Consider the following 18783-nt stretch of genomic DNA (forward strand, 5'->3'; position numbering starts at 1 on the left):
AAAATGATTTTTGATTTAAAAGAATAGATTTTTTCTTGAAACAAACGCACTCACTATACTCTCAAACAAACTCAGCTTCTCAAACAAACTCAGCTTATTAACTGATTTTTTAAAAATACGAAACAAGCACCCTTTAAACCCTAAAAAATGATTTTTGATTTAAAAGAATAGATTTTTTCTTGAAACAAACGCACTCACTATGCTCTCAAACAAACTCATCTTATTAAATCTCAAACAAATCCTCTCAACCAAAATCATATTCACTCATATATATATATATATATATATAAAGGTAACAAATAAACAATTATCCATGCCTAGATAGCCATACCGATTTACATGATTCTCCATATACCAATATATATATATAAGATATGATTTTTCAAAATAAAATCATTTTTTAAAAATCAGAAACAAACACCATTTAAACCCTAAAAAATGATTTTTGGTTTAAAATAATAAATTTTTTATTGAAACGCGTCTATTATTATTTGTTAAACAAATACTCTCAAACAAACTCAAATTATTACCTCTAAACAAATCCTCTCAAACAAACTCATATTTAATAATAATAAACAATTAGGGTTTTCAAGCTTTATATACTAATAATATATATAAAGATAACAAATAAGTAGTATTGATTTTTATAAAAATATAAAGGTAATAAATAAAAATAAATAATATGTTGCTTACATACCTGGTGTGCAATAGGGCAATGGAAATTAGAAAGAAAAATATGGAGAATGGAGTAAATATTAAAATATATATAGACCGGTCTGTCAGACCTAATAAGCTCTTTTATAAGCTTGAGTCTAACCTATTTAACTAAATATGCTTTAAAAACAGTCTGAGCCTGACATTTTTATTAAACAGGTCAGGGCATAGTCCCCTGACGGACGACTTAGCCTATTCCCATCCCTAGTACTGACAAAACAAAATGTGGTTGCTCAATCAGAACAACTCATGGATTACCATGTACTTGTGAGTTGGCAAAGTTACAGATATCTGATAATGTTATCCCTTTAGATAACATTCATATTTTTGGGAGAAAGTTAAGCCTTGAGCACTAATTGGATGATGAAGAATCTTTATCAGATTATGAATTTTCAGAAGAGTTGGAAGCAATGAAAGCGTACATGAAGAAACACGATCTTTTTGGTCAAAGGATATTCAGGGCAAAAGTGCGTGAAGTTTTATTTCTACATACAACATCAATACTGGCATGTGTAGCAGAGGCTTAACTCACTTAATATGATATGAAGTTCACTAAATGGAGCTACCAAATTTATGGCTCTACGTACAAGATCAGCTGCTCTACGGTCTCACTCCAATGATGGACCAGCATGTGCAACAGCAACATGTATAGAAGATGATGGATCGACATGTGCAACATCATGTAGTGGACTCGAAGGTGCAAAAGTGGATGGAGGGATGATCCGAGGATGTGAAACACTTATGTACCATGCATAGTAGTCTGCAGTGACCTCTCTAGGAAAAGTCGCAACATAATATATGCTCTTAAAGGCCGCTACAAATGATTTTATAGTAGTCTGCCACACCCAATCTATATTGTTCGACATCAGAGGAACGTCACGCGAAATGTGTTGAATACGACCAAACTGTCGAAAACATTGCTCTAGCAAATATGGGACTAAGACTCCACATCGAAGATATCCAAAAGACATCAAAATTGATACAAACAGATGATTAGCTTGATCATCATCAATTGGTGTAAACAATACATCCTCGAGCAACAAAGCATCAAGTCTCCGATGATATGTCATTAATCCTCCTTCAACAACATGTTTTGCAGTCCACCTACATGCTCTTGGAAGATATGCAGGAATCGCTCCTCTATCGCCCCGCTTACAGATCATAGGTAAGTACTCGTAAATCCACCACTACAACATAAGTAACATCATAAAATAACATAACTTAATAAATAAATTATTAAATAAATAAATGACACAACTTAATATAAATGATATACCTATAGTAAGGCCATGTAACCTCCCAAATATCGAGTGTCGTTGATTGATCCATCTATTAGATTCTCATAAAGGAAAACCAATGTCGTGGAAGCCCACGAATAGTCCTGACAACGACGTAAATCAATAAAAAAAAAAAACTAATGTATTTCGCCTCAACACGTGTTTGTGTTTTATCGGCGATAGTAGTGCAGCCAACTAAATACAACATATACGTTCTAGCAGTACACTCAAACTAGTTAGTTTGAATGAGACGACTTTATAAATCACGCAACCATTGCAATATATATTGGACAAATTTATTATAATTAATATCAACACATGTTTCCTCTCATGTTGCACCTAAGTACTCATATGTAGCTCTTGTAGCGTTATTAGTGTTCATATTCATAGGTGCATCAAAAAGTTTATCATGGGGTGTGATGTGCAGGAGAGTCGCGACGTCGCCTAAAGTGATAGTCATCTCTTTAAATGGCAAATAAAATGAGTTGGTCTCCATGCGTCATCTTTCAACAAATGCGGATATCAGACCAGCATCAGCCATAATGAGGTAGCCTAAAGACAAATGCATCAACCCAGATTCTCGAATCTAATGCTTTACAGGATCTGCCACAGGAACTTCGGCAAACTTCTTAAGCTTCAACCCATGAGTAATAACTTTTAACGATCCATGATCCTGCGAGTAATTACAGAATAATTAATTAATTGAATAAACTTAAATAAACAATTAATTAAATAAAAAATTAATTAAATAAACATAAATAAATTAATTTAATAAACTTAAATAAACAATTAATTAAATAAACATAAATTAATTAATTTAATAAACTTAAATAAACAAATCATTAAATATAATTAAAAATTAATTAACATATATCTCTCCTTTCCATAGCCTCCGAGCCACGTGGTCCTCATATTGTGTCAACACACGTGTCACCATCAGTCCCCCGAGGAATCCGGTTTGCTGATCGTGCTCATCAATATCATCAGCATGTGCAGAAGCATAATGAATATCATCAGTACTGACACCATGTGCAACATACTGTTCCTCAGCCTGCTCCATCTGTGGAGGCTCAGGGACATCCTACTCCATCTGTGCATGCTCAGTTGGCTCAACAACATCATCTTGGAGATCTTGTCTTCGACGATGTTGCCTAATTGGATGATTTGCTTTGTTACGTCGTCTGTTTGATGTTGTTGGTAGAATTCTCTCTGCACCGTCACCTCTATCGCCTATCAAGTTGCGAATAATTTGGCCAATCACACATCTCATTCTAGACACTGCAATATATCAATATTAAAAAAATATATAGAAAAAAACTTGAAAAAAAAAAGCATTTCGGAACTTTCAGAAGGCCAAACTTTCAAAAACATATTTCGGAAGTTTTATTGAAGTTCAAACTTTCGAAACAACTTCAAAACTTTCCATGCATTCCAAAAGTTTTGAAATTGGATTTTTCGAAACTTTCATTTTGTTTGAAAGTTTCTGCATTTCGAAAGTTTCATGTTGAACGAAACTTTCGAAAGTTTCATAATTTATGGGAAATATGTACTTCGAAAGTTTCATCGTCATAGAAACTTTCGAAGATTTGAAAAAATATTGTTTTGAAAGTTTAAAATGTTCGAATGTTAGTCTTATTTTTCAATTTCGAATGTTTCAAAGTTTCAAAGTTTTTGTAATTTGAGATTCGAATATTTTAAAGTTTAGAAGAAAATGGGTGGAAAAAAGGAAAGTGAAATTTTTTAGGAATTTTTATAGGTAACACTAAGGGCAAAATGGTCTTTTCTATATGACTGGGGGAGTGGGGGAGTGTACGGTACAATTTTCCTAACGCAATATGTTGATATGTACCATTATGTCATTCATCATTAAAAAGTTGGCAAAACACATTTGCCTATCATAAAGTTGTTTAACTACATGAGATTAATTCTTTGAGTGATTTTTCGTCCCAAGTAGATTCTTTAAATCACATTATTTCTACATCGCTACTACTTTGTTTTAATTAAAAAAATATCATATTATGAATACCACCAATAAAACTCTAATATCTTTGTAAAAAATTAAACTCCTATTCTCACATAATAAAATATATACAAGTAGAGAGTTCATTGTGATTCAAGCAGAGAGTTCATTGTGATTCAAGCAGAGAGTTCATTGTGATTTGAGTTCAAGTTTGTAATTATGTAATTGATAGGTTATACATAATTTTTAAAATTTTATTGTAAATATCTATTGAGATTGATTATTATATGTGACTTTAATGGGTATTCATATCCAAACTATTCTAAATAAAAAATTAATTAAATCTAAAAACTTAATAACCAAACAAAATTATATAGTATTTCACTTTTTGAATATTTTTTTTGTTAAATTTCATTTGATTAAGATTAAGAGTAAAGATTCATTTTAGTCCTTTGAGAAAAATAAAATCACTTTTTAATTTTAAAATACATAAATTGGATCAAATTATTCCTTATGTAAACCACACTTAGAAAATTGATTTTATTTTTTTATGACTTGTCCGATAATTCATCAACTTGATTATCATGCAATTTCTATAAAAAGAGACAATTAAGTCATTGACAACAATAAAAAATAGTTAATTAAGTCTCTAACAGAGACTCTAAGTTTGTTCATTTAATTTTTGGCATTGACTTAATTGTCTAATTTAATTATTTTTAATGATCTAATTGTCTATTTTTATAGAAATTACATGTAGAATAATCAAGTTGATGAGTCACTAGACAACTCAGCAAAAAAAAAAATACTCAATTGGTTCACATAAAGCCTAATTTAGCCTGATTTATTTTTTTTGAGAACTATAAAGTATTTTTATTTTTCATATTGACTAAATTGGATTTTTCAAAATTTCTCAAGAACCAAAATGGATCTTTACTTTAAGATTAAATAGGGGCAAAATGATACAATGGATGTGAGAGTCGGCTCCAACCCTCCTTCTAGTTAATATGTTTAAATATATTTTTGGTCTTTGCAAATGTACTATCTTTGCAAATATATTTTTGGCTCCAACCCTCCTTCTAGTTAATAAATCACCATGACACGTGGGGCCTATAAATACATACCAACACATCATCTTTTATGATATATTAAAAATAAAAATATTTATATTATGAAATAAATATATAAATTATGTGTATATATATATATAAATTGCTTTATTTTTCAAAAGCATTATATATAAATTATGACATACTTTATATGTCAATCAGGGGAGCATTTACAAACAATATAATAAATCATTATACAGACTATAAATATATAAACCAAAATAAAATTTTAAATGATGTTTAATGAAATTTTTCATAAAATAAGTCATTATAAACAAAAATAGAGACTATTAAAGTATATAAAATTTTTGTACGAACTCAACTACAACTCTTTTTAATGACTAACAATAAATATTAATATTACCAATTTTAACAATGTTTTTTTTTTTAAAATATTTATATTAAAATCAATAAGTTTTACATGTATTTCAAATTTTTATTTATCATATATTATGTAAACAACATAATTTTTATTTTTATTTAAAACAAATCTACTAACATTTCGAGTAACGAGCTTTTTATATATTTTAAAAATAATATAAAAATATCTAATATTTATAATATCACATAGTTTAATTATCAATATTTAAAATATATTAAATACTAACTTGATGTCGGGTAGTGTCTGACTTGAAGCTTTCACACAACAGAGAACTCTTCGAAGTAAACACAATAGCACCATTGTCAAAATAAAAATTAAATAATATTTATTAAATAAATAACTTTAAATTAAAAATAAAATTAAAAAACAAAATATAAAATAAAAACTTACAAAAAATTCAAGAGACAAGGTAGAGAAAAAACTTGGAGAAATAATATTTGTGGAGAGAAAATTTAAAAAGACAGTTTAGAGAGAAGGTATAAATGAAAAATGATAGGAGAAGTGATATTTATAGAAAAATAGTGATCATTTGTGGCGGCCAAAACAACCAAAAAATCCAACGGTAACTACAGCATTTGTGGCGGCTTTTGCAGTCAGAAAATAATTAATTTGTGGGGCCTAAGCAGCCATAACTAGCAACGGTCCTTTGGGCATTTGTGGCGGCCTTTGCAGCCACAACGAGTAACAGTACACTGATTTTGTGGCGGCCTTGGCGGTCACAAACAGCTTGCCTTTGTGGCGCCCTTTACCCTCATAAATGGGTAATTTGTGTGGCCGAGAAAGCCCTTACAAAGGACTATACTTTCAACTGGATTTTGTGGTTGCCTAAACTCTCACAAAATCACAACTTATGTGACAAATGAATGAGTTACGTGATAGAGTAATAAATTAAATAATAAAAAAATGAAATTAAGTAACTAAAAAATAAATGGAAAAAAAAAATAAAAAATGAAGGTGTTATGTTTTAGTCCTCATATACTTAATTAATTAGATTGAAATTAGGGTTCTTTCCTCCTTTATTTATCGTCGCATCACGATGACCAACATCGAATCTTCAACCCCAATTTAAACTTGTAATCTTTATTTAACTCTTCTATTTTGAACTGATCAAACTTTGGTACATTCTAATTGTCTGAAATCATGTGGATCACTACTACCTAGATCATCACTAGAGGTGGGAATAGGCCAGGCCGTCCATCAGGGGCCTATGGCCTGACCTACTTATGGTCTGGCCTGGCCTGGTCTGTTTAATAAAAAGGTCAGGCTCAGGCTGTTTTTAAAGCCTATTTAATTAAATAGGCTAGACTCAGGCTTATAAAAAAGCCTATTAGGCCTGACATGCCGACCTACTAGTTATTTGTTATCTTCATATATATTAGTAGTATATAAAACTTGAAAACCCTAATTGTTTATTATTAGTATGGAATATGAGTTTGTTTGAGAGGATTTGTTTAGAGGTAATAATTTGAGTTTGTTTGAGAGTATTTGTTTGACAGATAATAATAGGTACGTTTCAATGAAAAAATTATCTTTTACACCAAAATTCATTTTTTAGGGTTTAAAGGGTGTTTGTTTTTGATTTTTTAAAAATCATTTTGTTTAGAAAAATAATTTTTTATTTAATATATATATATATATATATATATATATATATAAATCGGTACGAAAATGTATGGATAATTGTTTATTTGTTACCTTTATATATATATATATATATATGAGTGAATATGATTTTGGTTGAGAGGATATGTTTGAGAGTTAATAACCTGAGTTTGTTTGAGAGCATAGTGAGTGCGTTTGTTTCAAGAAAAAATCTATTCTTTTAAATCAAAAATCATTTTTTAGGGTTTAAAGGGTGCTTGTTTCGTATTTTTAAAAAATCAGTTAATAAGGTGAGTTTGTTTGAGAGCATAGTGAATGCGTTTGTTTCAAGAAAAAATATATTCTTTTAAATAAAAAATCATTTTTTTTTTTTTGTTTTATGGGAAGGTTGTTGCATTACAAACTTGTTAGTTATAATTTTATTAGATTTGATTATAATTTTATTTATTTTCCTTGTATATAAAGGCCTAATTTAACCTTTTTAAAACAAAAATATAACATTTAAATATTTTAATGCGAATAAAGCTTTTAAATAGGCTTACAGGCCAGACCATGATAGGCCGTAGGCCAGACTCAGGCAAAAAAAAAAGCCTATGATAGGCCGTAGGCCAAGCTTAGACCTAAAAATTCATCGTAGGCCAGGCTCAGGCCTTTCAAAGCCTGGCCTGGCCTGACCTATTCCCACCCCTAATCATCACTAACATAGTCTGCATGCATGAACTAGGCGATGATGGTGATTAAATATTGCTGATTAGATAATGGTGATTAGATGATAGAGAAAAGAGGAAATAACCATAATCTCTAAATCTATTTATAATTTAGAATAAAATGACTAAAACATAATACCTTCAATTTTTCTTCGTTTATTTTTTATTTATTTAATCAATTTAATTACTTAAACGACAAATGTGCAAAAACAAGATGATTTAAAAATTAAATTGAACTTATTGATTTAAGTTGAAAACAAACTTATAGAAACGAAATTGAGAAATGCGTGAACTTACAAAAACAAATAAAATATTTAACTATGTTTTATTCATTTTTCTCCTCTATCTTTTATAAATGATATATTTTAGTCATTTTTATTGTAACTCTTTTCAAACAATTGTTAACTATTGTTATGAATTGTTGAGATCAAATATTAAGTAAAAATACACTAAACACTAATAAATGTTGTTCATTTTAAATAGCCAACAGATGTTTCAATACATGTGAGCTTTTTTTGTTTTCAAGTGTAAATCTATTATTAGATTAAATTGACTTTTTTTTTAGAAAAAATATTATATTAGAGATATATTGACAATGATTAAAAAATATTGCCATGACCGGATGTTGTTATAACATTTAATATAATTGTTACAAAGATTAAAATATATTACCCGTAAAAGATAAATAAAATCAAAATAAAGATAAAAGAATAAAATGAATATTATTAAATATGAAAAAAAAATTATATTTAAATCTATTTTTTTCTTACAAAACATTTCATTTTTTTAAAAATTATTACTTTTTGGATTTAATTTACAAATATTCAATCAGTAAAAAAATAATTTAAATAATCAAAATAATATAATTATCTTTTATTATTTTCATAAAAAAAAAAAGGAGAATATATATAAAGGCTGTGGGAGAGCTATAGCTATTAGGATTCTACCAGAGTGTTGTGTTTAGGGTTTCTTCGGGGTTCGAATCAAATGGCGGAGGAGAGATTCACGGGTGTGGTGCAATGGTTCAACAATGTCAAAGGCTTCGGTTTCATCAAACCCGATGACGGTGGTGAAGATCTCTTCGTTCATCAATCTTCCATCAGATCCGACGGCTTCCGCACTCTTCTAGATGGAGACAACGTCGAGTTCGCCATCGCTACCGGCGACAACGACAAAACCAAAGCTGTCGATGTCACCGGCCTTAACGGCGCTCCTCTTCAGTCCAGACAGGACAACTACGGCGGAGGAGGCGGTGGTCGAGGATTCGGCGGCGGATTTAGAGGCAACGACAGGAGGAACGGCGGCGCCGGTGCTGGTGGTGCTGGATGTTACAACTGCGGTGATACTGGTCACATCGCTAGGGAATGCAACCGGAGTAATAACTCGGGCGGTGGTGGAGGTGGAGGCGGCGCTTGTTATACTTGCGGCGCGTTCGGCCACATCGCGAGAGATTGCATGCGTGGAGGAAACAACGGTGGTGGAATCGGCGGTGGAATCGGAGGCACATCTTGTTACAGATGCGGCGGGATCGGACACATAGCGAGAGATTGCGCTACTGCGAGAGTTGGAAGCGGCGGTGGTGGCTGTTATAAGTGCGGCGAAGTCGGTCACATAGCTAGGGACTGCAGCATTGAAGGAGGAAGGTTTGAAGGCGGAAGATTTGGTGGCAACAACAACAGCGGCGGCGGTGGCAATGGAGGAAAGAATACGTGCTTTAACTGTGGAAAGCCAGGACATTTTGCAAGGGAGTGCGTTGAAGCTTCTGGTTGAAGGGAAAAGGTTGAATAGTACATATTCTCTTTTTTTCTTTTTTGCACATTTTAACTGATTATTAGTATTTCTCTTTATATATTATTATTCTTATAATTTTGGGTAAGCAAAGTTATACTACATAGGATGCTATGGTGATGATGACTGGTTTTTGTTTTTGGTTCTGACTCTGTTACTGGTTCACAGCCAATTTGGCTTTCTTTTATGGTTGATTTGAATTTGAATTTTCATAACCGATGATGCCCTATTAACCCTATTTATGATTAATTAACACCTGCCTTTCTTGTTAAAGTTTTAGATGGTTCATTTATTTGTATGAATTGTTCTTGTGATTGCGATTTTGTGGTTTAATAACGTGTTAATGAGAAAGGAGTTAATGATAATGAGTGATTGTGGAGTTTCCCATTTTCATTGTTGGCAAGATGAACCATTGTCTCTGTCCACGATTTACTAGATGTGTGTTTTTTGGGATTGAGATTTACTACAAAAGGAACAAAGATAGACTGAATTTGAACAGTGTGGTTGCATTTTGATTTCTGAAAAATGCGATTTTGATGATGTCTTGAAAACATGAGTAATCTGTCTCATACTGGTGTAGTTTTTCAACCTTGAGATATTTTTGTGCCTGTATTACATTATCTAAGCTTGTTAGTGGTCTCCTTTTCACTTCATGTGCTTATTTAATTGATTTCTAACTGTGGGCAAGGTGTGCCTTTGTTGCACTCTGACACACTATGGTTTACTCAGCTGTTATAGTTTTTGCAAATCACTTAACCTTCTGTTTCGAAAGGATGATACTAACATACCTTTAAGTGTGATTGAAATGTTATATGATCATCTATCATGTTTTCTTTCAATTTTCTTAGAATCCCAAAATATAAATTTAGCTATCCAAATCCCTCAATCGGAATGCCCCCATTATCTGTGAAATTGTGTTTGTTCTTTTGCTTTTGTTAATCGTGCTTTGGTCACAGTTTGTAACCCCAGCATCTGTCTGCCCTAATGTACCTGTAGTGTGCCAGTTTTATTCTTATTCACTCTAACTTCAAGAACTTCTTAAGCAATCTGATACTGTGTCTTAGCTCTCTTGGTGCTTCATTTGTGTCACTGTCTACATTCCTTCGACCGACTTCGAACTTGCCATATATATTTGGGCTTATTCTCGCCCATGGGTTTGTACGAACCCATGCGAGATATTACTCAAAACCCCTTCTTTCTATCTACCTCTTGCCTCAATCCACACCTTTTAATCCTAGTCACTAGCATCTGTTCCATTGTGAGTTGCAACTGAAGTAAATGTCACAAACTCATCACATCTACTATACAATTAAACCTTGCAATTTAAAGTAATAACTCACGAATCATGAGATCTTCATGTTCATCCTCTGTAATTTGATCTGCACCATGTTCATTGTCAAAGTAGGCTTACCATCATCTTCCACCTCAACTTGGCCTTGAACCCTCAGTTTCATTATATTTGTGGCACCCTAATTTTTCTATATGCAAGCATCCGACGCCTTCATGTTGATCATCATTCTTAAGGTTCATTAAGCATCCTATGAAATATCATCAAGGTCAAACTCTTCTGGCGTTTCTGTTGTTGGCTAATTTTGATTTAGCCATAATGAAGACAACACTGTTTATTGCAGGTGCTTCAAATGACTTCTTCTCGTTCCATAGACTCATAAGATAACTTTTCAAAGCAACTTGCTACTTATACAAAAAGAGTTTAATCCGAATTCTTTATCTGATTATAAAGTGAATTTATATATAAGTGCTTATTGAACAAGTGGTTAATTAATTTGTCTATTCAGATACTCTTAATTAGTTAGGAATAGTAATTAGATGAAAATAAGAAAAATATTAGTTAGCTGATAACCCCAAACTCTGACATCCAATCGAAATCGAAGTAAAAACGAATTTGCAAGTGTTTGTAAATGGATGCAATAAACGTAATGACAATTACTTTCCAAACACTTCCTAGTTTTATAGTTTTGGGCTTCTAAAATGATCTGATAAGCTAAAATTTGTGGACTTTCAATTGATAGTTTCTTTTTTCATTCTGACAATTTTAATAAATAATAAATTATATTTGTTTAAAAGTAAAGTATTATAGTTTGTTTTTCAATTTTAATTCAATCAATAAATATTGATATTATTAAGTTGAATATCTTGTTTTGGATTTAAATTCATCAGTTCACAGTTTATGTATGTGTTTATAATAATATTTATTTCTTTTAAGATAAAAAAAATATTTTCAAAAAAAAAATGGTTTTTTTTGTTTTTTTTTTTCCTCGTATGTACACACTGTTGTATGCTTAATCTCTATTAGCCATTCCTGATTTTTTTTTTTATTAAAAAAATCACATTCTACCGCTTTGAATTATCAAAACTTTGTTTTCCCCAATTCTTTAATGTAAACAAAAACCCCAATTTGGATTTTTATGAACATCGAAAAATTCAATTATCAAAATTATTTTTTTCATTTGTTACAATTATAAAAAATTGCACTGTTGCTAATGTCTTTTTCTTAATTTTTGTTTTTAAAAATGTATGAGCTCAGAGTTTTGAAACAAATTTGGCACTATTTTGAAGATGGTTTTCTAATATACGTTTTAAAATATTTAAAAACTAAAATCAATTTTGAGTTTTTCAAATTTTAAATATCTTTATTCTCTGAAACTTTAGTTATTTTAGATTTGAACATGTAAATGAAAAATTAATCAATGTAAATAGATATGGACATATTTACCCTTATTTATTTTTTAATTTATAATTTTTTTCTTTAACTTCCAAGATTTAGTCTCCAATACTCCTATTATTCAAAACTCTTCACATTCCATTTTTATGCATTGATTGTGCTTCTAGTTAGCACATTACTTGTTCCAATTAAATGATTCATATAACACAATAAATATAAGTTCATTTAATAAGTATTTCCTTCGTATTACAATCAAAAAATAAAAAAATAAACTCATTTTTTGTCCAATTATAAGCATAAAAAATATGTCTTTACTACTATTGAATTACATTGAAGGGATCCCTCTTTTCAGTGTCTAAAAATAAATGAAAAATTCCATTACTAATCTTTTGGGTGTATTAAAGCCTAATTATATTAATAAATGTCACAATTTTTAAAATATGATAGAGTTGTAATTAATGATAGTTGAAGTGATGAGCGATAAAATTAGTTCGTATTACAGTGAATGATTGTGATTTTCAAAAGTTATAAATTATAATTTTTGTAGAATCACACCGTGATTTCGACATCTTTAACATAATACTAAATAAGATTTTAAATTAAGATTTATGAAATCTATTATAAGATTTTGAATTTTAAGAGAAAATTGTTTTTAAATTAAGTAAAAAACCAATTTAACTCTATTTTACTTTATTTTTAAAATTAACTTTGAAAATAAAAAACGCTGAACGACTCTGCATATAATTCTAACTTGTGAGAGAAATTTTCAAAATATATTTAGAATTCTCTAATAGCTATATTAATGTAGCAAAACTAAATAACTTAATGTACCATTTGGTCAAGTGGTTGCAATGTTTGAATTTAATTCAAACCGATACATATTTTAAGTTATCAAAAGGTACAATCTTTCGCAAGAGTTGTTTTCTTTCACCAATTGGTATGAATTGAAGAGTTGTTTTCTTTCACCAATTGGTATGAGTATCTCTATAAATAGAGATACTTTAGAGGCAGAAACAACATAAGATAAACAAGACAAAATTCATGTTACATGAATCAAGATTGTCAAAAATATTTCCGAGTCATTTCTTCTTTTCTCTAGTGCACGAGAGTAAACGAAAGAACTTTATTCTGTAAACTATCACTGATTGATAGACTTGATGTGAATGTACAATTTACTTCAAGGATTCTAAAGTATCTTGAAAGAGATTTGCCAGTTAACCCATTTGCATCCAATATATATAGATTGGTGGGGGCGAATTGAACCTAAAGCTTAGTGTGTTACATACACTTTGGAATTTATTTGTGCAACCTTCATCATCATAAAGTTCATCATCTTCTTGTTCAAGATTTGCAGCATACCCCCAACAAAAGATTCAACAATCTTTAGGTTTGAATTTCGATTATCAAATAGATTTACGACTGCAACTTTTAAAGGAGATGAACTTTCTTGACCATGGTGAAAGGTACACGTTTAATCTTTATGAATATATATGATATGTTTGAAGTTCTAAATTCATATGTGGTTCTCCCAAGTAATTATATTGTTTATGTTAAATTTAACATGTGGTTAGATTGATATGCATCATTTATAATATATTCAAGTATGTGAATTTAATATGGTTTATGCATGAATTTTACTTGTTTGGATTTTAAAATTTAATTAAAGTCTTAGAAATAATTACATGAAAAGTTATGGTTGGGCACCATAAGTTATTTAGTGTTAATACATTTATATATTATACATTTATCTTTGAAATTCATATATGATAAATTTTCCTTTTCGGATGCATATATAATAATATGGAGATAGGATGTGGAAAATTAATAATATAGAATTAGGGATAATATATTTTGACAAGGTTTTTGTTTATCTATGGTTGATATTTTTAGACTAAGAGCAAAGATTTATGATTGATGGGTGGAATAAAGTTTATTTATAATTTTGGTCTCTTAAATCTTGACAAATATAAATATGTATGGTTTAAGATACATGCTTAATACATCAATTTATTTAAATTAGTGTAAATAAATTGTCGTAAATATAAGTGTATGTCTCATTGATAGTGATGCTTTATGTGAGAAGTTATTAAAACAAAAATTGATTAAATCATATTATATGTGTATGATGGTATAAAAGTATATGTCAATTTCTTGCTTATTTTGATATTAAATATGATTTGGATATATATTTTAAAATTATTATAAGTCGACAAATGTTTATGGAAGAAACTGATAGAAAATCTTAAAGATTTTATTCATTGTTTATTTTTTATTGTGATACTTATTTGGATTTACCATAGAACATATTTAAATATTAAACTTGAATTAGCAAATATAATTTATGGTGTATGTATTAATTATAGTATAACTATGAAGAAATGATTTATTTAATATAAATAAAATGAATTCTTATTAATTATAGTATATCTATGAAGAAATGATTTATTTAATATAAATAAAATGAATTCTTATTTGTTAAGTAGTAGATGACTTACATTTTTAGACCCACCTTATGATATTTGATTATGAGAAATTTTTATGATCATGTTTTGTTAACTTGTGGCAATATATATTTAATGCATTCAATGTATTATATCTTGAACTTGGATATATTGAAAAGAGAATTATAATTATAAATTGAGATGCTTATTAAATATAGTAAAAGACAAAATGACATAAAAGTTTGTGAATGTGATAATTGAGATGCTTATTAACTGTATGTGATACAATGTGAAGAGATTAAATGGAAAAATGGTCATGGTTTGGTGATAGTTGGTCAACATTATCAAGAATATAAAAGGTAATCTGATGTTTGATGTAAGTCATGACTTGTACCATACCTGATATAGCATATGTTGCTGGAAGGTTAAGCCCGTATGCAAGCAATCCAAGTAAATAACATTGACATGCTGTTAATAGAGTATTAAAATGCATATGTTGTTGGAAGGTTAAGTTGGTATGCAAACAATCCAAGTAAATAACATTGACATGTTGATAATAGAGTATTAAAATATTTGAAAGAAACAATTAACTATAGTTTAGTCTATAGTGAATATCCTTCAGTTTTGGAATGATATACATATATCAGTTGGGTAAATCATGTTGAGGATCATACTTGCACAAGTGGATGGATCTTCAACCTTGGTGGAGGTGCAGTTTCTTGGGGATCAAAGAAACAAACTTAGATTGCCGACTCCATCATGATTGTGGAGTTCATTGCCCTAGCTGCAAGTAGTAAAGAGACTGAATGGCTAAGAAAATTGTTGTATGAGATACCAATTTGGCCAAAGTCAATGGAATCAGTATCCATACATTGTGATAGTCAATACACACTATCAAAAGTATATAGTCAAGTATATAATAGAAAATCAATACATATTTGTTTAAGACACAATTATGTAAAAGATTTAATGGAGTGATATCTATAGTGTTTGTAGGAATTGGAAAGTATCTTGTAAATCCTTTGACGAAAGGTCTGACAAAGGATATAGTGTTGAAAACATCATTAGGGATGTGATACAAGCTCATATCTAGATAATCATCAATGGTGGAAACATCAACTCACACTTGAGTAGCATCAAGTCTTGAGTTCAATGATGAAAGTACATTATTAGTGATTGAAGTACTTGGCAATAGATACATCTCAAAGGATAAAAGTACTTGGACCATAAAATAAAAGTGGTAGGATGAGGTCTCCTCTTAATGGATATATAACATGTATTTGTTGGAATATATAATTATGGGTGCATTTATGATATAGTGCACCTATATGAGAATGAAGTGGGCTGTTTCATAGGGTTCAAGAGCTTGACTCTTAAATTCTCACGAAAAGGATATGAGACACATTGCCTTATCAAATGTGTCCTTTTTATAATTCGATCAATGGTACCGAGATTTCATGTGTGAGTTATGCACACTTGTTCTAATGAATGATTGGTTCAAAACTTGTCTATCAATCTATTCGGGGATGAGTGAAAACATAATTTACTAAGTAATGGTTCAAATCGTAAGATACCTTTATCTGAAACCATGAGATTTCCGGAATAACGGACTTAGATATATTTTGAAAATGGTGGGGGATTGTGAGAGAAATTTTCAAATTATATTTAGAATTCTCTAATAGCTATATTAATGTAGCAAAATTAAATAACTCAATGTACCACTTGGTCAAGTGGTTGCAATGTCTAGATTTAATTCAAACCAATGCATCTTTTAAGTTATCAAAAGTTATAATCTTTCGCAATAGTTGTTTTCTTTCACCAATTGATATAAGTATCTCTATAAATAGAAATACTTTAGAGGCAGAAAGAACACAAGATAAATAAGACAAAATTCATGTTACATAAGTCAAAATTATGTCAAAAATATTTTTGAGGCATTTATTCTTTTCTCTAGTGCACGAGAGTAAACGAATGAACTTTATTCTATAAACTATCACTAATCGATAGGTTTTATGTGAATGTGCAATTCACTTCAAAGATTCTAAAGTATCTTGGGGATTCACCGGTTAACCCATTTGCATCCAATATATATAGATTGGTATAGGCGAATCGAACCTAAAACTTAGTGCGTTACACACACTTTGGAATTTATTTGTGCAACCTTCATCATCATAAAGTTCATTCTCTTCTTGTTCAAGATTTGCAACATATCTCCAACAAAAGATCCAACATAACTTACATATAATAATTTTGTATTTCAAAAAATTTAAAATTTGAGATTTAAAAAAATTATTTTTCATCCAAAAATTAATACGTCCCAAAAATGAGAAAAGTGTTAACAGTAAAATTGGAATTTGATATGAGTTGTGGGGGAAAGATGACTACGTGTGGGATATCTAAATAACAATCCTCCCTTCTTATTTTCCAAATTCCTAACATAATTTGTGAGAGAAAAACTTGCTAGTAATTTATAGTTATTGAATTTTGTCAAAATAATAATAATTACTACCACCATTATTCCTTTTTTAATTATAGTTTTAAGTTATTTACATATAATAAAAACTATTAAATTTTATTATTTCTAATGAAATTATTTATTTTTTTATACTAACTTCAATTATATCATTGCTAAGGTAATTCAAATCGTAACGGATATCTAACCGCTGCAGACAGATATTAACGGTTTTTAAAGATCTGACAAGAATGAACCGATATTAATTAATATATTTATATTTTATTTTTAATATATTATACAGATTAATAATATACAAAAATTAATATAATATTCCTGATTTTACACGTTAAAAACAAATCTTTACGATTCTTTCTAGTATTTCATTGTGATAAAAGAAAAAAGTGTTGATAAAATTAGCCAAAAAAACACACGGAGAAGTCTCATTTTTTATTAATGGCAAAGTTTTATTTACATGATATAATACCCTTAATTTTCTTTTGTTTGTTTTTTATTTCTAAACTACACAGTGGGCCACGAGTTTGGATTCTTTCAATCTTTATCTCCTTAGTTCTCTTTTGATCTTTTCTATTTTATTTAACATTATGTTCTTTTAATTTTTTTTGTTACATTAAAAGTTTATATTATTTACATCATGCGTGGAAATTTTTATATAAATATAAAATTATATAAAACATGAATTTTAATATATCATAATAACATATTAAATAATTTTATATTTATATAAAATTTTATATTAATAATTTATATGATAATAAACTTTTAATCTAAACTAAAAAAACTTAAAAAGATAAATAAAATTAAAAGAAATAAAGTCAATCGAAAGAAGTTTAGATTGAGTGCATCCGTTACTCGACTATGGGTGGCCAATGGCCATGACCCACCACACATTTTTGTGCACATATTTCTTTCCTTCAGTAGCACAATCCTCTTTTTTACTTATAAAATAAAAATATATCTCGTTTTTTTTTTGAGGTTTATAGACAAAGTAATAAACATACGTTGAAATTTAAATATATAATTATAAAATTTTAAATTTGAATTTGAGATAAGATGTGAGTATGTATGTTGACTTAAAATTGTTTTACACTATTGCATAATTGGAACTTATCATCCTGCTACGTAAGAATAGTTTAAATTGACAGTGCATACTTTTTTTGTTTTCTTTATTATTATTTTTTCAAAAAAAGTTTTTATTTTGTTTTTAAATTATAACAATTTTAAAATTTATTTGATTATTACTTTTAGAAATTCTTAAAAAATCAATGTTAAATTTAAGTTTTTATTTTTAATCCATCAAGTTTCAAAGGAATAAAATCTTAGTAATCTGAAATTTGACCAAAACGCAAATAAGATCTAACTAATAATTATTTTAGTTAAGATTTAAATTCTCTAAATAGTTCATTTTTAATTGAAATGCATTAACCATTTAAATTCAATCACTTAATTAATAAAATTTATTAGCCACTTAAGTTTAATCACTTTGTTAATAAATTTAAAAGGGATTCACGTAATCGTATTTTCTCTCATGCTCAATAATTCAAAGGTTTGCTACTAAATAGAAATCAAGACAAAAGTTACATATAGGGGATGACTTCTATTCGAAAATCTTGAAGAAATGTAATCATCATATTTTCAATGAAAGGAAAG

At 29.2% G+C, this 18783-nt stretch overlaps 1 protein-coding gene across 1 annotated transcript; it reads left to right on the forward strand.

Moving 5' to 3' along the window:
* Positions 1-8672: 8672 nt before the first annotated feature.
* Positions 8673-9751, forward strand: LOC101494847 (uncharacterized). The gene has a single exon (XM_004509307.4). The coding sequence runs from the start codon at positions 8736-8738 to the stop codon at positions 9516-9518; it is 783 nt and encodes a 260-aa protein (XP_004509364.1). The 5' UTR covers positions 8673-8735; the 3' UTR covers positions 9519-9751.
* The last annotated feature ends 9032 nt before the right edge of the window (positions 9752-18783 follow it).

Source organism: Cicer arietinum, chromosome 7 (genome assembly GCF_000331145.2).
Source record: "Cicer arietinum cultivar CDC Frontier isolate Library 1 chromosome 7, Cicar.CDCFrontier_v2.0, whole genome shotgun sequence".
Taxonomy (NCBI): domain Eukaryota; kingdom Viridiplantae; phylum Streptophyta; class Magnoliopsida; order Fabales; family Fabaceae; genus Cicer; species Cicer arietinum.